At 54.8% G+C, this 24,647-nt stretch overlaps 2 protein-coding genes across 2 annotated transcripts; one reads left to right on the top strand and one right to left on the bottom strand.

Annotated features, from left to right (window-relative positions):
• Window positions 1-9,782: 9,782 nt before the first annotated feature.
• On the top strand, window positions 9,783-11,053 carry GGS23DRAFT_163106 (uncharacterized protein). The gene has a single exon (XM_051511466.1). The coding sequence runs from the start codon at window positions 10,049-10,051 to the stop codon at window positions 10,832-10,834; it is 786 nt and encodes a 261-aa protein (XP_051375856.1). The 5' UTR covers window positions 9,783-10,048; the 3' UTR covers window positions 10,835-11,053.
• A 3,143-nt stretch (window positions 11,054-14,196) lies between these two features.
• GGS23DRAFT_547012 (uncharacterized protein) lies at window positions 14,197-17,584 on the bottom strand. Its single transcript, XM_051515065.1, has 5 exons — window positions 17,360-17,584; window positions 17,180-17,284; window positions 16,418-17,114; window positions 14,445-16,351; window positions 14,197-14,363 (listed from the first exon to the last, which is right to left on the bottom strand). The coding sequence occupies exons 1-4, from the start codon at window positions 17,381-17,383 to the stop codon at window positions 14,772-14,774; spliced, it is 2,406 nt and encodes an 801-aa protein (XP_051375855.1). The 5' UTR covers window positions 17,384-17,584; the 3' UTR covers window positions 14,197-14,363; window positions 14,445-14,771.
• Between the last annotated feature and the right edge of the window lie 7,063 nt (window positions 17,585-24,647).

Below are 24,647 nucleotides of genomic sequence, written 5' to 3'. Positions count from 1 at the left end.
TTTCTTTCTTTCTTTCTTTCTGTCTCTCTCTTTCTCGCTCTCGTTCTTTTTTCTTTCTTTTTTCCTTTTTTTCTCTCTCTTTTCCCCGTTCTCCTCTCTCTGTTTTCTCTCCTCTTTTCACGTATACGCGTAGCGGGGGGGATTCTTTTTTTTCTTTCCCTTTCTATTGGGGGGCGCAACAGACAAAGTCGGGGATGCTACTGCGAGAGGAGCGGAAGGAAGGAAGGGCGTTGCCGGGTTGATAGGAGGGCGCTTGCAGGTACTTAAAGGAGCGACGTCCCGACCTGCTCCGGGTCGATGCCGGTCGCTGTATACCTACCTTCTACTTACATGACATACAACGTACACATACTTTTACCTCCCAGCATACGTGAAGCTATCTAAGGCGCAAGGTATCGTTTCCCTACAGAGTATGCGTACAAGTACCTCCTCTGCTAACAGCAATCTTTGTGTGGGAAAGTACCTATCAGGCGGGTTGAAGTTAGCTAAGAGGTAGGCTCCCGCCAGCTACGCCTACCCTACGTACCTAAGGTACCTATCTCCTCTTAAGGCTGTAGGCTGTATGATGCATTAGGTAGGTAGGTAGGTACCTAAGGCGCCCCCCCCCCTGCAACTAGCCTACCTTAGGTACATTAGGCACACAATACCTACACATAGACACGCATTGGGCCAGGTACATGGGCAACCCTCCCTAAGGCCATTTTCTTAGGTACCTATCCTCCCTAGCTCCCCGAGACAGGCCAGAGAGAGTCAGGCAAGTCGGGGTTCGACCCGGATTTAACCACCTGCCTAGGACTTCCCCTCGCTCTGGCTCAATCCTCAACCCCATGCGGGCAGGCCCCTAATTATGTTTTAGGTGCGCGGATGACCTCCTTGCGTAGGAGGTAGGCATTGATCCCAGCGAGTTCGGCAGGTCTATACCTATCTACAGCTTATGTACCTACGCGCCGAGGTCGTGTACGTATCGGGCAAGACGGTGGATGGGCGGACCTAGGAGAGTGGACGAGTACCTCTAGATATTACATGTAGGTACCCAGGTAAAGCAGCTAAGTTGCTAGGGTACCTAGATACCTAGGTATCTAAGGTAGGTACCTGGCGCCCACCCATATGGGAGGCTGTCCCTTCGTTGGGTACCTGAGGTACGAGATGCGTAGACATGTATGTAGGTATGTAGGTATTCCATTGCATTAGGCATGCTCGTGATGGACGTGTTGCGTTCTACGTGTTCTGGGTGTGTACGTGTACATACGAGCCATTCTAGACACTATTGAACAGCACAGCGTTTCCAAGGTAGAGGCCCGCAAGGTTAGCAGGACAACCTAGCAGGCAATATTGTGCATAGGTAAGCAGGCTGACCTACATGTAGAATGGAGCAGACGAGATGGAAACCCGCAACAGGAGCGAATGGGAGACGACCGTGTACGCGTTACAATACGCCATAATCAATGCCATGTCCTGCCGGGCAAGGTGGTATCGACTTGCGCTGCATACTTCAACACACAGCAAATACCTACATGCGTCCGCCTACGTGCCCGTCTAATCTGAGATGGGGCACCGAGCGTTCCGTGGGAGCCAGCAGCAGGGACAAAATCTGTCCCTTAGAGGTACGTCCCGGCCGATGTTTCTCATCCTATCTCGGGTGGAAACGCCGAACTCTGTGTATCTCTGTATAGTCGCGGGCTTCCCGCCCTGCTTCTCGACGTTTATATATGGAATAGATATATTAGGTAGATATAAAAGCATGTACTGTAGGATGTGCCTACATTCCTACCTAAGCAAGTAAAGACCTAAGTAGGTAAGTACCTGTCTCCTAAGCAAGCGATATATAAATGAGTATATGCCTCCTCTACCGCCTCCTCCGGCCACGGGGAGAAATAAAAAGGCAACGCTAATACCATTAGAGTACTTGCTACTACGTAGGTACCTACCTAGGCTAACCCTGAGTCCCTACGACATGTAGGGATAATATGTTCATGCGGGGATGGCCCCAGTCCCTGTCACAGTTTTATCGATGCGGTACATGCCGATATAAGATATCAGCAAGTAATATCGATAACCCTCAAAATTGGTCAATGCCTTAGGTACCTCCTGCATACCTGGTATCTCGCGCATACCTACGTAGGTACATGCCCATGTATCACTCTTTTCTTTTCTTCCCTCGCCTTCTTCCCCTTCCCCTCGGCTCCCCTCTCTCGCTCTCTACTCTCATGCTACTGAGGCGAGCGAGTTATCCATTCTACAGACCAGAGTATGGTACTAGGAGGTAGGTAATAGGTATTCGTATTCATACATGTACCTACCTATTTGTCGGCATGTACGTGTATTATCGAGTGGAGGGAGTTGGGCTTGGCAGCTTTCACCTCCCACCCTGCCCATCCCCGTCAAAAGGAAGACGCCTAGCCGGGCAGGGAGTGGAGAGAGATCCCTGGGAAGTTCGAGACGCAGGAAGAGGAAGAAAAAAAAAGGAAAGGAAAAAAAGGGTGACAACACCCAACGGTGGGTCACGAGCCCCCCAAGGACGACCAGAGATCCCACAAATATCGTTCTTCGACAGCGTAGCCCGGGATCATACTCGCCAATGGAGATCCCGCCTCGTCCAACCGATGGCTACCGTCCCTCCCCCTCCTTCGCTCATGATACAGTTTGGCCGGGGCGAGGCGTGCCCCTTGTTCAGGATCCCTGAAATACTTCATTTCCTCGCGAGCCTCGTTGTTACCGCTGCAACTGATCTCCGTCTGGAATAAGCGCCGAGTTGCGTTGTCTAGCAAGATTCTTTTTTATAGGTGCTGGTGGTTCCTCTACAATCCAGGAGAGCATGTCCAGTGGCAAACGTGTAATCGTCTCAGTGTGAGTGGGTGCATACCGAGATGAGATGGAGAGACCCTGGGCGCCGATCAACGCGAAAAAAAAAAAAAAAACGTCGTCCGTTGTCTCGTGAGGCAGAAAGGACAGCGAGTTGGGCGAGTTCCACCGATAAGGCGAGACGCGATGCGGCCAATCCATCAAATCAGCTGCCGGCCCTTAATGCCCGATTCTATATATCTCGCGCTTTGGGTACCAATACGGTGCCGGGAAATATACCAGTACGCGGGTTGACTCTGCTGCGACGAGCGAGCTGTCTCCGAATGGTCCCGCGACGCTCTTATTCGGGATCACTTGATCGATGGGTCGTGATCCTTCGGCTGGGTTAGAAATAAACAGGACGACGGGCATCGATGGACGATGGGTAGAGCACGGCTCGGCGACAGGAAATAATGACGACGACGGTGACGCCTGTGCTCTGCGTCTCGTGGGATGCCATTCGCTGGCTGGCGGACGGGGCAGAGGGACGCAGCCAGAACCGGCTCGCCAACGCAACATTCCTGGCTCTGAGGCACCGGAGAGCCGAGATGCCATTGGGCATTTGCCTCCATCAGGGTATGCAGGACGCATGCACACCAGCGCCGTCTCTCATAGGCAGGACTGCCTTGGCTGCATGTGGGTTCGAACCACGATAACATGTGTGCCATCGTACCCGTCTGCCACGATGAGGGGAGTCATAAGTGCAAACCCGTCTCTGCCTCCGCTCGTCTCCCCTCGTCTGTCTCCCTTCCGTCTCTCTCCTCCTCCGCTGCCCCCCTCTCCAGGCTCCCAATGTATAGGTATGTTGCCATATAGCAGACAGCCGGATCGGGCGGGGGGAGATATTACACCATGAAGCGTGAACTTGCCCGTCGTCTTGGGGCAGATGCTCATTAGTCTAAGTAGGATGCTAGACGGGTTATGTACTATTCACGAGGACAATCGATTGGCCTTCCGTACGGGAGTCGAGGTCATATCACCGAGCTGCTCCGCGTCTGATGCCGCATCTCGCTTCTAGCCGGGATCGAACCAGTACACATCCCACCCGTTTAGCGTGCGTCAAGCCTTTCGGGCCAGCATATCTGATAGCCAGTTCGCCTGGGAGGGGTGTCGGAGCACACAGGGGCCGGGTGGTCCTCGACGAACATGCATAGGGCGAGACGAGCCCGCGGTTCTTCGAGGGAATGAGGCGGCCCGGAAGACGACTGATGCTTCGTTGCTGCTCCCCACCGCCTCTCATGCTCAAAGTCCTGGTACTAGCGTGTGACGCGATCACGAACATCAACCGCCACCTTACTACGTAGTAGCTCCTGCGAAAGCCGACGACGATCCTGGAACGATACGGCCCTTCGGGTGCTCATAGAGCGAAGGTTGTTCGATAAGCAATATAAAACGACGATCCTTTTCGAATCAAGACGGGAAAGGGGGCGAAAACTTCTGGTGATTGTCCGATGCGTCTGGGCTGATTGGCAGGTAGAGCCCAGGACTATTCTGGGCCTTCAAGAATCTCCCCGGTCTGGTGTCGCGTTCGCGATGCAAGTCATCCACCCAGAATACCACAGGCCAAACCCTATCCGCCTAGATGCCTGTACCACGATGCGTGCGCGAATCGCCTGTATACATATTCTTATGCTGTATTCCTTGGGGATACAGTACCTACCTATTATGCACGTAAATTCGAAAGGGGGGCGGCGATGACCCGGTCTCCCTGGGCAGGCCAGCGAGAGCATCTGCAGACCAAGGAGGTGAGTCCCGCGACACAAAGTCTTATCTAAGAATTTGTGATCGACTATCGCGCTCCCAAGGGAGCCCATGGACGCATTCGAGGCTAGGTGGTGCAGGGGAGTTAGCAAAGTCCCCTCCGCGCCATGCCGTGGAGATCGGCTGTAGCATTGCGTAGTCTTATGAAGGTATTGTATAGCCTCCGGTGAGCTAGCTAGCTTCTTTCATGCCTCATAGTAAGCGTAGCTGTCTCGGTCTGGTATGGACACGGAGACTCACACCACTCAGATATGGGGTAGCCACACAGCAACAAAGCCATGATGCAGATGCAAGAGTCCAGATGTAACACGACAACAACCTCAACCATATATACGGGCAGACGCGTGATCCCTCTACAGATCGTACTCCCCAGCATCAAGCTAACCACGTACCGTTCCGTAGCTTTTATGTCGGCACGTCCCCACGGATGGGTCATACATGACCACCGGGTCGCATGTGTAAGTAGCGAGAGTGGCACAACACCCGGACATCTCATGAGGCTGACATTTGCCACAGAAATGTACTGGATGATACACACACGCCTGTGGTCTGTTACCACAGTACTGTCAGCCGGCCGGCAGCCGAACAATATTTCGGTGAGAGTCTGGTATGATATTGGTTGGCTGGGTCGAGCATCGCTGGCTTCTCTCTGCAGGCGCAGAAACTCCTCCCCCCTTTATGACGGTGTTTAACTCGTCAACTTGGTGGGGATTCCCTCGGCAATTGGATGGTTGAAACTGGAGAGATACAGGCGCTCTACCGACATCCAAGAAGCAGGATGCCGTCGAAACAGCGGTCAACTTATTCGATCCAAGGGCACAAAATGCTGTGCCAAACAATTCGGGCAGACCGACGCCACGGGAGATAGCCACCCCCTACCCGACCATTAATATATCCCCTAGTATACTAAGCAATGTTCTCCATGTTCGAGGCGACCGACAAGAAAAACATTCATGTCCTAGAACCTTAGGGAGACGGACACATGTCACCAATGCTGTACAACTCTCTGTGATGCCTCAACACCGAACCACCGATTCTAGCACTTGTGTCGGTGAGATCACTCTCTGTCGTCGAGGATAAGCTACATGCGCTGTGAATTTTCCCGTTGGGACTCGGGCTTCGCGTCGTGCCGGCATCGTCCCCAGATCCGCTAAAGGGGGTTCTTTTCTCAACACACACCAACGACACATCGACACCAGCTCTTCCACAATTTGGTCCCATTCTAGGGCGGGAGATCATAAGTCCCTAGAACCATAGGTGTGGGATGAGCGGGCCTGCTTAACGCGCCCGAAGTGGCTTTGGGGGGCTGATGCTTTCGTGTAAGTTGCCAACAAGCAGAGGCTAGGAACACAGTGATACCTCGGAGACGTCGGCTCAAGCCACCCCAACAAGCCCAATCTAAGGCACATATTCCTAAGGCTTCGTACCAACGAATGCTTGGGCGCTAACGTTCAATCCTAAGAGTCGGATAAGAGACTAAGCGGAATGATTACTTCATACACCCAAATGGAGTCAGTCAAGATGGATAGACTGCTAACAACCGTCAAGATCGTTATACCAGCAATAATTGCCCGGTTGAGGGGGGATGAAAAGAATTTCGCCAATATGCTGACAGACCTAATCATTCCGAAATAGGATGGCAATTCATCCTAGCTCCGATATTTGGAGCGACGCTCTTCGGCTCCCGGCGTCGACTCTCGGACGCAAGGTTCAAGACGTCAATTGATATAGCCATTCCTAAGTTTATCATCCCAACGACGCCTCCCTTACCATATTCATCCAAGAGATAAGGCATTGGAAAAATGGGTGTGTGCCGAAGTATAATCCCAACCAGGCGTCCATTGGCGATTGCCGGCACCCTCTCTAGGATCCCCACGTCTTTATGGCTTCGGGGGTTATACGACACAACTGGAGACAAATTTGCTTCTTTGTAGGCAACGACTCCAATACCAACCGGCCAGTTTGCGGTACTATGTCAACTCTATAAAAAAATAAAGGTTTGCTTGAAGATTATTTTGTCGGCATATCGTCCAGCTCCTGTCTCCCAGTACAAGGGATCGAGGGATAACTCACCCTTCTCATGTTGGAGAGAGCCGGCTCCACACGCAGAAAGCGGTACCCATCCCAAAGCAGTGAAACGGCGTAACCGGCATACGACTGCTTGGGCCGGACGCAGGAAGGCCGCGTAATCATGACAGCTGTCCTCGACGTGTTGCTCAGGCATTGCAAAAAGAAGGGGGGGATTTCGTAATGGCATCACAAGGCCGCGAAGGTTGGGCACAGTTTACCGAGATGCCGCAGGGTGACCTTACTCCTCCTAAAAAAGAGATAGGTGCCCAACCACAGCTGGAAACACGGCCGGCGATATCCCAACATCGAGGGCCCATGCTGTCTTGCAACTGCATACGAGTGTCGGGACAATCGGAAAGTATTCGAAATCCAGTTTGGGTTGCAAAGCTCAGTGCGTTTTGGCTAGGGTTGTGTGGGGAGGAACCCCTTGAGACGGGACGCCATACGTCGTGGGAGACAGGAAATAATAACGCTTGCAATATGCCGCCATCTCTGGAAGAGAGCCCGTGGTTGACTGGAGGGCGGTCCCGCTGCATGTGTATCCTATGAATGTGAACAAATGTCCATTCCTGTCTGCGGAGGAGGGGTTGAGTAGAAGATGGTCCGTCCTAAGCCTACGCCTCCAATGCCTTTTGACCCGAGCCAGCGATTATGCCTACTAGGCAGGTCCTGGGCACGAAGTCGTCGTCCGGCAAGAGGAAGGTTAAGAGGTAGGTTGTAGGGGGAGGGAGGAAGACGAAGGGCGACCTTCTAAAATGGAAGCACAGTCTTTTAAACGCGTCCCTGGTATACGAGTACGCACGAGGTTGTTCCACGTGAGGGCCTAAACTCTTTCGATTTGAAGGGCCTTGCACGTGATTAGTACAGGTATGGATGCCCGTATACAGGTTCCTAAGAGGTAGGTACCTACAGTAGGTACAGGTACCCGCTGGTGTACCACCTAAGCTACCTAGACTAGGTACCTGACATAATATTATGTACTTGAGGAAATGTTAGTATATACACACGTACCCACCTCTCTACCTTACAATGTTACATAAATGTCTGTATAGGCACAGGTATAAAATATTATACCTATACACTACTCATACGCTTCGATATATTAATATGCGTAACCGCAAAGCTTTCTAAGCGGGTACGTTTCTAGATGATAATTCAGATATCTACCTTACGTACCGCCTGATCCCTTTCACCTCTTCTGTCCTCCCCCCCCAACTCCGTCTAGATCTGATCCTGGGGTCATGATCACCAGCCCAACCACGTCGGCCCTTCGGCGGTGCTAGTACAACCTCCCCTCCTCCCCATCCAATTTGCCAGCACTCATATGGGTATGCACGTCAAGAGATGACATGCAGGGACGCTGCAGCTTGAGCCTCGTCTACCTAGATCTTCACTTCCGATCTGTGGAGGGACGATGAGGTCTGCTACCGAACCTGCTACGAATCCTGACAGGCAGATTAGCTTCCTTTCCGCCCCCTGTCTTCGTGCCTGACGATATGATACACTACCGACCTAATGTATACCTGTCGGCCGTGGCTCTCCTCCATCGGACCACGTCTGGCGCCGCACGCCTTGTCGCCCACTTGCGCTGACGGAGACGCACGCCCAGGCCAGCCCTAATCGAGACGGGACTGTTGCGCTACTGCCGGCGTATTAACAGTCGTCTCCTTGGATACGGATACGTGCTAACTCTGATGTCAAGAAAGCCGGATGCTAGGTATGATTCTGGCACAGTTTGGATCGGATTTTCGCCCAACTGCCGCCCAGACCCAACCCCAGCATGTCTTTCGGCGCTTCTCTCTCCTCTCGTACCCTCGTCACGATAGCATGGAAGAGGCAATACCGAGAGAAGCAGGTCTTCGCGATGTAGTAGGAGGTGACCGCTAATCGATTGCTCATGACCGTTCGGATGACGCCGAAGTACAGTCAAATGCCGGCGTCGTTGCGGATTTGCGACTCTGCGTTGCTACGACGGATCAAGACCTCTTCTTTTGATAGCTCACTTTCCGTCATCTGACACGGCTGCCGGGCACGACAAATACAACACCACTTTCTCGTTTGGGGTGTTGGTGCTACTCCAAACCAGGAAACGAGCCACATCCGTCGCGCTGGCGCCTCTAGTACTCTATCCCTCATCAAAGGAAGATTGTGTGCTTCGACTCCGGCCGGATAGCAAATCACAGCCTCTACCACGGTCAGGTGGAATTCTACCATCCTCTTAGTGACCAACTAGGTGAATGCTTCCCCCCTGCAAGCGCCAACCTCTATGTATCTCAGGACTGTAGGTATATTAGTAACCATGAGGGTGATGCTGACGCCGACGGCTCTAAGCCTCAGTACATCGATGTCGTGGAGTCGGCTCTGTATGCGACAACTGACGAAGCGGGAAAAAAGTTATCGGGGCCGTGCTTGATGGTCGTGGAAGCTGGACAAATTCGCGTCGCCGTCAGTGGTGCCGCAGTCCAGCATCCTGCAAGGTACGATGCATACGTATTCGTCCATCCAGCAGCGATTCAATTCGATCGAGCTCGGCGGCATCGAATCACAAGGCGGCCCACGAGCCTCAAGGCGTCGCAATCACAAAATAACGATGGACCCAAACCACGGGCACCCGGACATTTCGGCTCTCGATATGCGCATACCATTGTCAGATGGCTATCCGACTCAACCTGGATGGGTGGCCCCGATGTCTTGGAAAGCAGGCTTACGCTCAGTCAAGGCCGTCGACCCCCACCCACCAACCTAGGTTTAAATCAGTTCTCACACCCTCTTGGACGCGTGATGCTGTTTTGGGAAATCAGCTTAGGACCTATTGCTGGCTGTGCCTCCCCCCCAATTCGATGATTCATTGCGAAGATGCACTGTCGTTCACGAGCACCGTCGGCGTTCTACAGCGTTCCTTTTCCAGCTGGGCTCCCTAGGGCATGACCACCATTTCCCCCAGCTTGCCGACTCACAAGGCAGTCCCTCCAAGCTGACCGGTGACTCGCAAAACTGCCGGGAATATATTTCCTGCCTGATCGCTGTGGTATATATTCGGCAGCCTGGCCGCCTATTCTAGTTCCCTTCCCTTTTTGCTCCCTCCGTTGCAACGATCCCGCAGTCTCTTCTTCTAGGGTGGTGGGCCGGCTTCGATTTTCTCATTTTTCGCCTCTTCTCAAGATAACTGTTACCTGAGCCGGCTTGAGCCCGGCAGCCCCTCGTTAGGGTTAACACAAGAAGGCAGGCTGCCTCAGTTGCACTTCGCTCAGACCGTTGGTATAAACCTCTAGTGATGACCTCGACGCGGAATCCAGCCATCGTCGCCTAGTTCCTTACTGTTTGGCCTCATCCCCAACTTCTCCCCCCACTCCCACTGTCTACTACAACTACCATCATGCCTCCGCTACCGACTGACGCGCCCCTGCGTGACCGGCCCGGGTCGTCCTGGCCGCCGAGTCCCAGCCGCCTTCCCCCATCGTTGGAAGACGACAGTAATTCGATAGATGAGGACGAGCCAGATGCGCCGTGGTCCAGCGAAAATCCTATGATGTATTTCCTGACGCCGCCAACCCCCAAAGGCGAGGACCTGGAATTCGAATTCGAGTTTGACGCGGGAATCGAAGACTCCAACCGGCCCCAGGAAATCACCCGGACCGTCTCCCCATCCACCCTTGATGGCCTTAGGAAATATAAGCCCAGAGACAGGCTGGCAGACTGCGCCATCCTGGATGACGACGACGAGGACGACGAAAGTGACGACGAGGAGTATATCCGATTCCATCCTCACGGCCATACGTCGTTGCCATTCGAGTTTGAGAGGTTTTTCGACCAAACGCGGCCTACTTCCACCATAATATCCCAAACGACAGAATCCTTGTTATCCCCTGCATCATTTCATGTCGGATCGCCTCAAGAACGGCCACCTAGGCGTTTCGCACCACCACGACGCTCGTTTCGCGGGAGGTCGCCGTATCAATCGCTTCAACGACGCCACTCATGGCGCGAACCCAGTCCCGATGTATATTCTATCGAAGAGGAACCGGAAAAGGAGACAATGAGCGAGATGGGTTTGAGCGTCGAGTACCTTTCTGAGGGCGAGGAGAGGAAGACGCAACCAATAGACATACCGGCTGCAAAGCCACGGAAGAGGGTTCGGTTCGTGCTACCGGTCAAGGAGTAGTAATAGCATATTTCCTACGTCTGCATTGTCCCAGGAGGGCGGCCCGGCATCCATGCATATAAACGGCGTCACAGGGGGTTGCATTTCTCTATCTCACTTCGGTAATATCAACAAGGACCACATTAAGGAGGGTGGATCGGGCATATCATCTAGTGGAGGGAATTCTTCTGAATTGCCCAGGCGCCTATGTACTACCTCGGCGTACGCATTTCGGAAAGCGGCTCGGACAGTATCTATATCAAAGTCTACTCTATCTACATTCCGGTCAACCCAGTGGCTTGACTCTTGATCTTTTTCTGCGAACTGCTCTTAATATGCCCAATACCTGGGATTGCGAGGTTTCTATGTTATCACTTGAACTTCAGGCCCGTTCAGTAGTTCTAAGTGTGGTGTCGACACAGACGACTCCGCGTATGTATCCGTGCTGCAAACATGGCCGTTCTAGTACGAGGCAGACTTACATCGATAGGTTGCCGACGCGAGTGAGCCAAGGCGATGAATCTAGCCTCATTTCACCTCTACCATCTCGCTCCCTCTGTAAAGACATATACTAAGCGAGAAAGGGCAGTTCCTCGCCATTTCCGATCGCACCCGGATCCAACCCGATATCTTCCTCACCTGTTGCCCTCAGGGATCCTCAGTCGTTCGGGGAGGGCGAGGATTTGTGGGTGGGTGCTCCTTTCAGCCCTATGCCCGGCATACGCATACCTGCCTACTGCTCGCTTATCTCCCCGGCGCAGACGCAGGGAGGGGGGTGAGAAAGGCGACGTCGCACGACGTCACGCTGCGCGGCCGCGGGTTGCGTATGCGCATATGCGGAGGTATGGGGATTCGTGGATGTACGCACATAGATGTGTCTATACCCAGGGATTCGCGCCGGCGGCCTGGACTGGGAGGAGGGCGGTGGGGGTCAGGGCGGGCTTCGGGACGAGACGACGTCAGCACGTGGGACGTGGACACTGCGAGTTGGCCCCGTTGGCGTCGTCCCGTCTCTCGTCCTTGTCCGCAGGCTCGCCGACGGCCGACGGGATGGGCTGAGCAGATCACACGGATGTTTCTCTCTCTTCCCGAGGCGAGAGAACTCGCCTCCGTTCTAGTCGCTTCTGGGATCGAAGGCGTAGGTAAGCAGCAGCAGCGCCAAAGCAAGCAGGCCTGCCTACGGCCACCGGCCGAGATAGACGGCGCTGCTGAGCACATACATCCCCTGTTCCTCTTCCTGCCCCTCCTCCCTGACCGCTCATCTGTCGCCGTCTGGCCCCTCCACTCCCCCTAGTCTCCCTCATAAGCAGGAGCGCCCGCCGGCTTACGCACGTGGGATGGCTGGCTAGACATCGCATCGGAGTGCCGTGGAGCCGATTGATTCCAAGCTGCTGGGTCGCGCGTTGGGTGCGTGTATGCGTGCGTTGGCCAAGGCAAAGGTGGGCAGGGGGGCACGAGTGGGTGGTCTACCTTACGTGAGATTTTCGTGAGGGCTGCGGCGGCGGATAAAGATGTGAGCGCTTGCTGCCCATGCTCTACATACATACGCGGCGTCCATACGTCCTCTTTTGGGAACGCGGGATGTATGCTAGTGGCGAGAGAGAGAGAGAGAGAGAGAGAGAGAGAGCGAGAGCGAGAGCGAGAGCGAGAGAGAGAGAGAGAGAGAGAGAGAGAGAGAGAGAGCGAGAGCGAGAGCGAGAGCGAGAGAGAGATAGGTTACTATTGCCGGACAGTGCCCGTAACACGATGCTGTCCGCGAGCGGCGACAGAACTGCGTACACCACCTTGGAGTTCTTCCCCTACTCGTCTCCGCTCTCCGACTAGTCATAAATGTATTTCTATGGAGTTAGACGGCTAGCTAGCCTCGTAGATATAATCTGACCAGACCATCCTCTCCTCCGGCTGGGAGAACGTGGGCTTACTCTACTTTATTTGTCGAGTTTTGCCACGGAATCACGACTGGGATCACCGCCCTACCCTACCCTCTTTTCGTATTGACGCCCGACTACATAGGTCCGAAATCACGGAACAGGAGCTAATATCTACGAAGTCGACACACGAGAGTTATTCCCTCGGCCTCTTCTAAGCACTACTCTATAGCTCATAAGGAGTCGACCCCCATTCTCTCTCTACCTAGTTTACCGCCTTCTCGGATTTCCGTCTTGGTATGCCTACCGAACGTGCTGTTTTCGACACGCCCTGGCTGATCTTGGAGAGGCCGGATCTAGGTGTCTAGACCGAGCACACCCATCCTCGCCCTATAGCGAGGAAGTGTCTGCGTTACCTTACCCGCGCCCATCGGCGACGGTCAGTAAGACGTGCGCCTCGCAGCACCAGAGGCCCTAGTCTTCTGACGCCCTCCATTTAATGAGGTTCTAGTTTTACCTAGAGAGTAGGTGGATGTCGCCTCTCGAAACTACATGCTTTCCCTCGTCTACGGAAGGGCTAGTACGTTCCGAATCCCATATTAGCATCAGCAACAGGATACGCATCGGTCAGAGGATAGCCTCGTTCCGCTTACTTCCAACAGGTGGCAAAACCATATATAGCACTCGACCACGTTGCTGGGTAGCCGTGCCCGAGGGGACGGGGTCCCAAGCCAGGACACGCAGGATTCGACCAAGCGTCAGTTTACTAACTACGAGCCCCGTTATTTATTTCCCGTTAATAAGAGCCCTTAGTCACACTGCCAGGTAACCGCCTCTACCCCCCCTCCCTTCCCTCTCTCTCTCTCCGGCGCCTCCACACCTAGAAAGGGAAAGGGGAGGGAAGAGGGGAGTGGGTTGAGGATATCGACGATAGGAGGAGAGGGCTTGACGCGAAGTATCCTCGCTAGCTGACATAGGTCGGTGCAGACACCGCAACTCCAAGGGCGCCTCGTAAGCCGAGACCCGGGCCCGACTCTCCTGGGCCCGGGCAGGGGTGTGTCTAGGCGGGCGCAAAAGGGGCTAGACGTCCGATTTCACGCTCAGCAGGATCACGATAATCGACGGGGACGCCGCGAGGGGTCCTATCCTCAGCTCCTCTTCTTCCCCACCACCTCCAGACGACCGGGAGCTACGCCCAGGTCGTGATAACTTTCTAACCCACAACGACGTGGCGTGGCTGGCCCACCGCACCTAGTACTCCCAGTCCTGCGGCACAGAGGCAGAGACAGAGAGGCGTGTGCTGTGTACCGTGTGGCCTCGCCTCTAGTGTGACGAAGATAGTCGGAGCCTCGCAGCTGGGAAACTCGCGCTCTATAATTAGCGACAACTCCATACTAATTTCTTCGTGTAACGCGTAGGCATGTGATTTCTATGGCGAGACTCGGTGGCACCTATGCTCGCCTCCTTACCTGCACTCCTTTAGTTTTGGCGGACGACATGGTAGGGCAGTCTCTTCAACAGTGGCAATGGCGGCGGGAAATGTTCATAGCATGATAGACTACTTCCCGAGGCCAAGACTTGATTAATGAGCATATTTATAAACATCCGTTCTCGAAATGAGTATCTCAGGACGTGATAGCGCGATGGCAATTACTCGTTCTACTGAGCCTTAGAATACCACCCTAATCAATATGAGTACAAGGATATCCATTTTCTACCTTGGAAGAGAGGCCGTGGGAGGCCGCGAGCGTCAGGGCACATACGTCTGCGAAAAAAAAAAGATCTCATCGATCTCACCCTGCCAGGACGATGGCCACTTTGTTACCCACTGACTTCGTGTAGATACATCATTTTCCATCGGCACCGCCCTCTGATGGTGCAAAGTCGAATCAGAGCCGTGGGTGCCTAGACATATCCTCCCCTGAGGTCAAGTGCTGAGGTGGGAGATTCCCTGATGATTAGGTATAACTCGACAGTTCAGTGTTTTTCTAGACATGAATCTCCGGAACCCCACCAACGCCTTGCCCTGATGCAGTTTTCCCGCGCGAACGGGCTCAGAAACATGACTCGGAAAGACAGCATAAACGAATCTATTCATCCTCCGCGTCCTCGACCGTCACTGCCTTCGCCTTCCCTTTCGCGTCGCTGCTTGGTGCCTCATGCTCGTCGTCCGAGCTCTGACTATGGGTTTCCTCAGAAGTCGTGGCCTCCTCGGCTCTTGTCCCCGTCTCAGCCGTAGAGGCAGAGCTGTCGGCGCTACTACCGGCAAAAAGCCGTGCAGCACTGCCCCAATTGGGCATAACCGGCGTAGGGGCCGCAACGACCGGAGGCTCTCTCTGTTGATGTGAAGCAGTCGGAGTAGAACTCTCTACAAGTCCGCCACGGGACGCCTCGCGACGTCGGAGGTCGGCCTCTCCAGCCCTAGAATTCGACGGTCGTGAAACCGAGGCAGCGCTGGTGGTGACGGCACTCGTGTTGGCCGCTTCGGCGGCCTGTGGCTGTTGGCCATTGGTATCAACCTGTTGGGCGGGTTGGTGGGTACCCGTAGGCTGTGATGGCTGGCCATCGAGGCGCTGCAGAGGCAGCAATGACCAGCCAGGAGGGATGACAACTCCTTCGGGAAGTTCTGGACTGCCGGCAGGGATGGCAGCAGAATAGGGTACACCGCCGTGTCTGGTCACGGTCGGTGTCAAAGTAGAGGGGAAGGGTAGAAAGGGAGGTGTCTGTGTCATCGGTTGAAAATGGGGAAGGGGTTGGTGTGGCACGATAGGTTGGTAAGAAGTAAACTGGACGTTGACGCCTGGCTGTCCGTTTTGGGCCGCCGGCGCAGTTTCAGGCTCCAGAGGCGGGCCGCGAACGCGGTCGAACTCTAGCAGCAAATGATGGAGAACCTGCAATTCGGCCTGGCTCGCCTGTACGGTCCTTAACTCTCCTTGAATCTGCTCCGATATGTCATATAGCTGTGTTTGTATCTGGAGCAGGTGGAGAAGTCTATCGTTAGGACGGACAGCGGCCGCCTGGGGGGCCGGAACCGGTGCCGGGGGCGCCGGTGCGGGGGCGTCGACGCCACCCAGGGGGAGACGGAGTCGTTGTGCCATCTCATGAATGTTTTCGGCGTTGCCCTGTGCAAACCCCAGCCGAATTGGACCAAACTGAAATACCCGCATATTGCCAGCACCACGGGCCGGGGCGGGCTGACCACCATTGGCTGCTCTATTGCCTGGTGCTGGTTGACCCGGAGCCTGAGGCTGGCCGCCAAAATTCGCACCTGGGGCGCCATTGGGGGCGCCACCCTCGATTGCAACTGGGCGACGGCAGGTTGGGCATACCTGCTGTCTCTCTAACCAACTCTTGAGACACCCAAAGTGCAAGATGTGGCCGCAGGGAAGCTTCTTCGGACGAGACCGCTCTACCGCACCTACAGATGGGTCCCAGGGCCTCATCTCTTCTCGGCAGATGATGCATGTGTCCTCACGCGCTAGCTCCTCGTGCGTGGCATCCGGGTACTTATTCATGTCCTGCAGCGCTTTACGATATCGCATCAGGGCACTGAGACGTTTGACAAAGGATCGAGCTGTCATGAACAGATCGCGCATGATGTGGATAGGTAGACCATAGAACATCATTAAGATGGCGAAAAACGCCGAATAGATCCCAAGCTTGACGAAGTCTAGGAACATGTCAGAAAGAGGTCGCCACCTTTTTCGTCCATTTTAGGAGAGGGGGGAACACTCACCAGTTAGTAGGTCGAGGCTTAGGACCCATTGCCCCTTAGATTCCCAGCCGGGCACTTCGATATCGGTCACATCAATATCCTCCTCGCTGGGCAGCTCCTCCTGCTCTGCGGCGGCTGCCTCCGCGGCATCCCCAGATTCCCGGCGCCTCATGATATCGGCACGCTGTTCTCGGACTTGCTTACGTCGGTTCTCTAGTCGCTGGCGGGTCTGCTTTCTGACGATGTCGGCTTCAACCAGCGACAAGGCGTATCGGAAGCCGGTGCGGAACGAGCAGGTAGCCAAGACAGCGAATTCGAACAAGAACATAACCATCATGTTGGGTCGAGCTTGCTGGATGACGGCATTGACCGTGTAGGTGAACAGCCAAGTATCGTATACGACGCTGAGCAGGAGGGATATGCTGAGTCTCGTGTGGAAGAGGCGCGGGTTAGCGGGGGGCTGCTGCTCGAGTACCTCGACGCGTCCTTCGCCAATCCACTCCCAGACCTTTCCGGTGACTAGAGCTGTGAACATGACGAGAAACCAGGCGCCAACCTCTTCGCGGAAGATGGTCATGGCGAGGCAGGTCTCGGTTACGGCGAACCAGGCTTTCTCGTACAGCTGTTCGATTTCGACGGGGCGGAGGGGGCCATAACACAATCGTTGAAGGCCCCAGACAAAGGAGCCATAAATCAGGAGGACCAGGTTCACGAGGATCTACGCCGGGGGCGGCGGGGGTCAGCGATCTGGTAGAGGGGCGGAGGGGGGGCAGCGGAGCGCACCATGAGGCTAAGGTTGTTTTGCGATAGGTAAACCATGGCAGAGTAGAAGTTGGCGCGCTGGTTGAAGGCATAGGCGACGACGCCGACCGCCAGGGCGGTTGATGTCTGGGCGACAGGAGATGGCATCAGCTTCGAAGTTCGTCACGGGTGGTAGAGGACGATAAGGGAAAGGAAGCTTACCCCGGCGTACCAAAAGAGTCGCATGGCGGCGACGGCGGCGACGGCGGCGATGATGGAAGAAGTGCAAGGTATGGATACGAGGCCGTGGCTGGGGGGAACGGCTTAGGTGCCCATCATTTCCACCACGGGAAGGATTGCGATCAGGTCGACGATGGCAGGTTGGTAGTGGCAAGGAGTTTGGTGATAGAAGATGGTGGGCTGCTGGAGGTCGGCAAGGAGACAGAATGCAAAGCACAGGTTGAATTGGAAATGCCACCTATTAGAGTTGCCAGTACTAGGCCGCGTAGCTTTGTACACCTGGCCCACTGAGTACCTCGACAGTACGCAGACCGCGAGTACCCCGCCACGCCGCCCTCGCGCAGGCACGCCGCCTATATCGACAGCTACCAATACCACGTGTCCATGTATTGGATAGGTATCTTGAAACTTATGACGCGACTCTGTCCGCAACCGGGGCTGGCTCTGGTTAAGGGCTCGCGCCGTTCTCATTGGACCCTGCGGATTATCAAGCTCCCGATGCTCCTGTGCGACTCAACGACTCGATTGTCCTGGCCGACTCTCTTCTTACCTAAGGCACCGGCGCAGTCGGCGTTACCCATTCCCGTTCTCCGCGTGCCGAGGTCCATCCGCTCGCAGACCGAACACCGCCTCTCCTCTACCCTTCGCCGGCGTCTTCACTTGCCTTTTCTCTATCCAGGCACGTATAGCCTGTCTTGTGAGCAGCTCTCTTCTTTGTTTTTGGGTTCTAGAGAGGGGGAAGAGAGAAACAAGCTGTCTTCTTGTTCTCTCTCTATTGATGCTCCCACCCAACAACCCCCTCCCCTAACCACATATAACCCGGAAGTCTCACTGGTTTCCGTGTTCCGTAGAGCAGCCAAGACATGTCTACGACCCAGGGGTTGAAGAGAACAGGCGGTTCAAGACCTTCGGTGGGCATTGGTGCCCGGCGCCCAGCGCCCCTGCATATGCAACGTCTGTCTTCTTGCTGCAGTTTTTACGCGAGATTCTCATCGCCGTCTTTCACTTGTTGAACCCAGTGGACGTAGTGCTCTCGCGACTATCTACTACACCACTAGTTCTTGTCTTCGATGCCCTCGGTTCTTTGTAGAGCCAATACTACCTACTATACAGCACACGCAGTTGTCACAGATCCCGGAGGAATCGTACGACAGAGAAGGGAGCTCTTCCGGCACGACACGACCTACCTTTACCGAGGCCTCCAATGCCCAAGTGACGCATTGCAATAAATGTAGCGTCGGTTCTCGTAGAAACCCTAGGATCGGGCTCGAGTAGTACGACTCCGGCCTCGAGTAACTGACGGTCTTCACGGCATTCTTGAGCTCGAGACTACTCATACGCGAGCCCCCCTACGGCATCAACTAGCCCTAGTTTAACTCGTCGTCCCTACCCAACAGGTACCATAAAGTACCTTGGGCATACCGAGATGTCGAGGCAAGGTCCGTACGTGAAGCCTATATCCTCGGCATCATTCTAGCCTAGTTGAATTAGGTAGTAGAGAGCCCCTCGTTCCGACGACATCAGTCACCTTGCGCTCGTTATGCGGAAACATCAAATGACGTCGAGGCCGCTGAGCAAGTTATCCTTACCTATCGAATGGGATTCGGGGAAGGAACCTATCTCGACCTTCGCTGTGTTCGCCTTGTATGGAGGCAACCGACTGCTCTATCGCTTTGTAGGATTGTCCGAAGGCAAGCAGTATTGCTGGTTTCAATATCTATGGAAACCCGCCTAACGTGAGGCCTTAAATCCCCCGTACCTTCGACAGATGAAGGCGTCGGGATGCTCGGTTTTAAGGGTATCCTCATGTCCCACCTCACCCGTCTGGGGTTGGATGCCTGGATAGGGTAGAGGCTCGAGTTACCAAAGGTGGGTGCAGGTCGAGGCTGTCAGCATAAGGGGAGCCGGTTGACAGGCAAAGTCGACGCAGTAGCGACGGGATAGGCATAGCATAGAGGACCAAGATATACGGGCCATGTATCAGGGCCAGTTTTGAAGGAAACAATCACAGGCTCCAACGGGACGCGGAAGCGGAGCCTAGATGCTCTTCCAACAACAGCATCTCTCTTCCAGTTACCCAGTATATGTAGCATACATCGAGTAGGCGCGGGATGGGCTCGCTAAGGCGGTATACCCTACTAAGTAAGAGATGAGTTAGCTTCCTAGGCTGCTATCGAAATAGGCAGATGATTACCAATACTCTCGCATGAGAAGGCTGTTTAGAGACTTTCCAAATTCTATTTTATCCCGAGGCCGGTCTTCTACTCTGGTTACGATGTCTAGGCGACGTCCGAAAGGGTGGTACCGAGTATCGAGGAAGCTTTCTGCATGTTAGTATCATTCGGATCGAGGCTGGTCCCGTATCATACGTCCGGGAAGCCCCTATTCCACCACCTCGTCGAGGGTGCCGTGGTCGTCACCAAGTCAAACTCGATTCGAACATGATGTTAATGCAGGAATGGACCTCACCCGCTTCTAAGGTGTAGCTTTCAAGGACGGCAGCATATGTCTAGGCCAAGAGGGATAACAAAGGCGTCCGAGTTCCCCGGATTCACGGCTTGATAGTAGAGGTAAGGCTAGAGAGATAACCATGTTATATTGTCAACATCACTCTCGAACCCGCTTTTATTCGACATGCGACCGAAGCGTTCTCTCTACTATCGACCGTTGTAACACTGAGACGAGCTCTTTAGGTAGCCATGCGTGTTGCTATAGCAGGCTCGGCGTGTTTATGCGTGGGTATGGCTAATGCTCTGTCGGAATTCATCGCGGCTGAGGAGAAGGCAGTTAGTTACGACAGTTTTCCATCCTGCAGTCAGCTAGCTAGACAAGCTAGCAGAGGCATGCAGAAAAGGGTGGGAGGGGAGAGAGTCAACCGCCATGGAGGACATCGACGGAGGGGAAAAGGAGTTAGGCGGACGTGAGGAAGTTCGTTGGGAGCAGGATGAAGTCGAGTCTGAAGTTGGTCGGGCGAAGGTATGCTCTCAGAAGGGCAGCAAACAGCCACGAATATCGATTTTGCTGGCCCCCAAACAACATGATTAGAGAGAGAGGACACAATATCCGAAGCGAGTGACTACTACTGAGGCGGGGGGATGGGGGCGTTCTATCGCTTAGACGGCATATGTGTTCGAAAGTCCTCGACATCCACGACATCTAGCCAAGTTCCTTGTTGGCTGCCTCCACGGCTTCATCCCTAATGTTCTTTACGACTCCCCCCGAAATTAACGCCTCCTTTCTGACCCAAAGCTCTTGGGCGTAGATCCACCTGTCCCAGCGCGGTCGGAAAGACTTTGCGAGGTCAATTCAGAGAAGCTCGGTTCGACACTACGGTAGGGAGCACAAGATCCTTCCGGACTCCATCCTCAACACATTGACTGCGTCGTCGCCCTCGTGTAACTGAGTCGTGCTTAATCTCTATGGAACTAGTTCTAGGAGGTGTCAGATGAACCGCACGTCATCCTACTAGAAGAACATCGGGGAAGCGTGGAGGACGACTCTTTCGGAGCCCGAACCCAACCCTTCTTTCTGTCACCCGGGCTCTGCTAATCGCGCTCTTTTCCGGCGTCTAGGCAACGCTTGACGCAGGGAGAACGTCTAGCAGGGCGAGGACAGGGAAAACGCCTTACCATCGATTCCACGGTATGGCAATCCTTGGTTTAGCGGCGCCACTAGGAATCCCTAGGCGTCAAAGGGGATCCTGCCAACGCAGCTATGAGCAGAAGGGAAGAAGGGGGCGCGCTACTGTCGGAGGCCTTCGTTACCATGTTTTCAACCCGCCCCGGCTCACCCTTCAGTATCGCGCAGGCGCGTATGACCTTGCCGCGAAAGCCAGCCACCAGCCCAATCCGGAGTTTCTCTGTGGATACAGTTACTAAGAGATGAGGAGCACGACCTCGTCTGGTCTGCGATAGACAGACCCTACCGAGCGCCCCCTCCAATAATTGATCGCTCTGGGGGCGCCTGCTGCGAGGCCGTTTTGCGTCTATGTGGCATCCTAACTCGGGTACCTACCTGCCTACAGACAGAGCAGCGACACGAGAGACACACACAGAGAGAGAGACCTGCAGGTCCTGTCAACAAACGCCGAGGGCTGCTTGATTCGGTGGCGGTGCCACACCCGACCAAAATATACACGCCGGCCACGCGGAAACCAACAGCGAACCGTCTCGTTCATATCACCCGCCACTGGGGACCAGACGAAGCCCGCTGGCCGTTGTGTCTCCCCCCTCCCCCCACTCCCCGGGACTTCCGAACACTTCCTCGCCGGGTTCTTCAACGTCTGGCAGCAGCCGTGGCTGCGTCAGACGAGACGCTTCGAAGAGGACCGGCGATTCCTGCCCTGATGCTCACGCAGGCTTTACCTAGCAACCTGCGGGAGAGGGAGGGAGCGCGTTTAGCTATTTCAGGCCCGGAGGTTCTGCTAGTGCTTTCGCAAACATAGCTGAGGAGATGATATCCTGCTGGCGTCCTCGGCCTGCTTTCTTGATTTTTGCGCGGCTACTTTGGGGGTGGTGGTAAGCGTGGTATAAAGGAATTTTGACTGTGCTGTAAGGTAGGTAGGTAGGTAGGTAGGTAGGTAGGTAGGTAGGTAGGTAGGCAGGTAGGTGCTAATTTCAAGTTCAAGTTGACGATGGGATTAAAGAGGATACAGATTATAATGGAGTGCTAGAAAAACGTGGAATTATTCACAAAATAGGTAGAGATATGCCTACGATAATAGCCTATTAATTAATTAATCGCCTTGATTAATAGCTTTTATTAGTACTCCTTTGAAATAAAATAAAAAGAAAGTAAATATAATTCTTGATGTGTATTTATATGTAGGTACTTGATTTACCCAACATCGATGTACTAGAATACTGTAGGGGTGGGCACCTTAGGTACCCAATGCAAGCAGGTACAGGTATGCAGATAAGCACCCCCACCAACGGAGAAGCGCCCTGATACCGGAGGACCCGCTTTGGGGCGATGTACCGAGGAGGAGTTAGGCTTCGGTGTCTGGCTTACTTACTGTCTTACTACATACCTACCTCTACCTCAGGTACCCCCCGACTTTAGGTACCTTCTAACCTAGGTACCTACCTGGACCAGGTACCTAACCTCCCTGTATCCTCCACCTGCCGATGCGCGGGAAACATTCCGCAGCACGCAGCACCACCACCACCACCCGCGGCGGAACGTGCCTAAGACGCGCCATCACCCGAAGGCCGTCACCCGAGGCCCCATCGCCCAAACACCACCATCACCCGAGGCCTTCAAAGCCCGCCGTCAACCTCCAACGCGCGCTGCCGTGATGCCCAAACTGGGTGTGTATGCCGCCGTCGCCTTCTGGCTCTCTCCGCCCTGGCACCAGCGCTCGACCGTCTGACGGAATCGGCCGCCTCCCCCCCCCCCTTCTGGATCGGCGATGGCACGCTGGCTGTCTGCACTTACTCACGCATGGCATAATGGTCATGTAAGGCATGGTAGCATTAACCACCCCTCGGGCGGAGCGGTCTGGGGCGTCGTCTTGCCACTGGACCGTTCGAGCATGAGACAGCAAAGTCCGTCGTGGAGAGCTACGTGATGGACGGCCTCGGTCTGTAATTCAGCGGTTCAGTAACTCTGTAATTCGGGGATGCGACGTGAAGAGATTTCTCGTGGTCTTTACCCACCCCTTCCTCGTCAACCGGAGTAATATCCGCTGCGGGAGGGGGGGGAGGGCCAGAGAAAGACAGAGGAGCAAGGAGGAGATTGATGGCTACAGCACGGACTCCCTACCCCGTGATCTCAACGGTTAATGAGGCCCTCGTTTAACGAGCAATAGCAAGTCGCGCTTTCACGTCGCCGAAAGCCCCATGGGAACCACCCCCCGTCCTCCTCATCTTCCTCGTCGCCGCCTCCGGCAAGTCTGTAAAGCCGTGAGCGAGGGTGAAGCCACGCCGGGGACGCCTGCAATTGAGCGAGGAGCCGCGCGCATGGCAACCCTGACCTGCAAGACATCGAGTATCCCGCGGTTGGCCGGGTTCGGGCTCGCGGATGTGACCTCGAAAGAGGCAAGAGGGAGAAGGGCAGAGCAATAGAAATGAAAACTAAGCCCGATTCGCGAGGGGGAGATATAAATAAAATGAAAAACTACGCTGAGAATAAATTTAAACAGTAATGAGACGAAAAGAGGGAAAAAAAAAAAATACACCCAGGCAAGGTCGAGGTCGGCGATATGTACGTGGCCCTGAGCGTCGCTGCGGGGATAGTAAGCCTGGATTTCCGCGAATAGGGGCGCGTGGATGGCCTAACGGCGGCCCCAATTCGGCTGTCCTCATCGACTGCTGGCTGCTGAACTGGCTCTCCCAGGCGTGGTTTTCTTTCTTTCTTTTTTTTTTCGATAGAACCCATGCACGGCAGAAGCGCACCCAGCGGTGAATGGAAGCGCAGTCCGGGAAAGATCTTCGGCCGACTGCGGGCAGAGAGCTGCTGAAGACGCTGCCGAGAGGTCACTTCGCCTCCTCGCTTCTGGTGTTTCCGCGGGCACCATCCAGCGCATTGGTGGGGAACAAACGGGAAGCCTTCCTCGATATGTCGCCAATGGGCAAGCGAAATGCAGAGGCAGGAGGTGAGAGAGAGGGGGGAAAAGAAGGAAAACTCTGCGTCTACACCTCTGGTTGAGGCTCAACTACACGTGTCGGGCCGAGTTCTCCCCCCTCCCCCCCCCCTCTAGCCCTCACTCTCTGCTCTCCTCCTCCCCTCCCCTCTCCTCTCCTCTCCTCCCCTCTCTCGGCTGGGGAGGAGATGGTGGTGACGGGTCCGCGATCGTGGTTGGAGGATTTACGGACATTTGGGTTAAGATGGGGGTTAAGATGGGCTCCCCTCCCCTCCTCTGCTGCCCTGAAACGTAGTCGGCGCCTCCCTTCTTAGGCCACGATGCGAATCGCCTCGTCCCGTCAGGCGCTGAGCGGCCCCATTGCCAACTATCAAATTTTCCGCATGGTGGACGCGGCAGGATATTGGCCGGCGACGGGGGCGAAGTGCGCTCTCTCCGTCTTCCTCTCTCTGGTACTGGTGCCAACCAACATGGAGACAGAATGAAGGCGGGAGGGGTTGGGGGGAGCCGAACCCCGTCTATCTGCCCTATCTCCTGCGTAGGGAAGAAGACGGAGAACAGTCATGAGCATATCCCGCGGCCGCCCACACGCAGAGCTGTTCTGGTATCGGCGATTAGATAGATCGGCCGACTAATCTCGAGGCTACGATGGCCGGCTGCGCCCCCCCACCACCGATCTCGTCAACG

This window comes from Durotheca rogersii, assembly GCF_024521655.1.
Source record: "Durotheca rogersii strain YMJ 92031201 chromosome Unknown GGS23scaffold_2, whole genome shotgun sequence".
NCBI lineage: Eukaryota > Fungi > Ascomycota > Sordariomycetes > Xylariales > Xylariaceae > Durotheca > Durotheca rogersii.
This window is presented reverse-complemented; position numbering and strand designations above follow the sequence as displayed.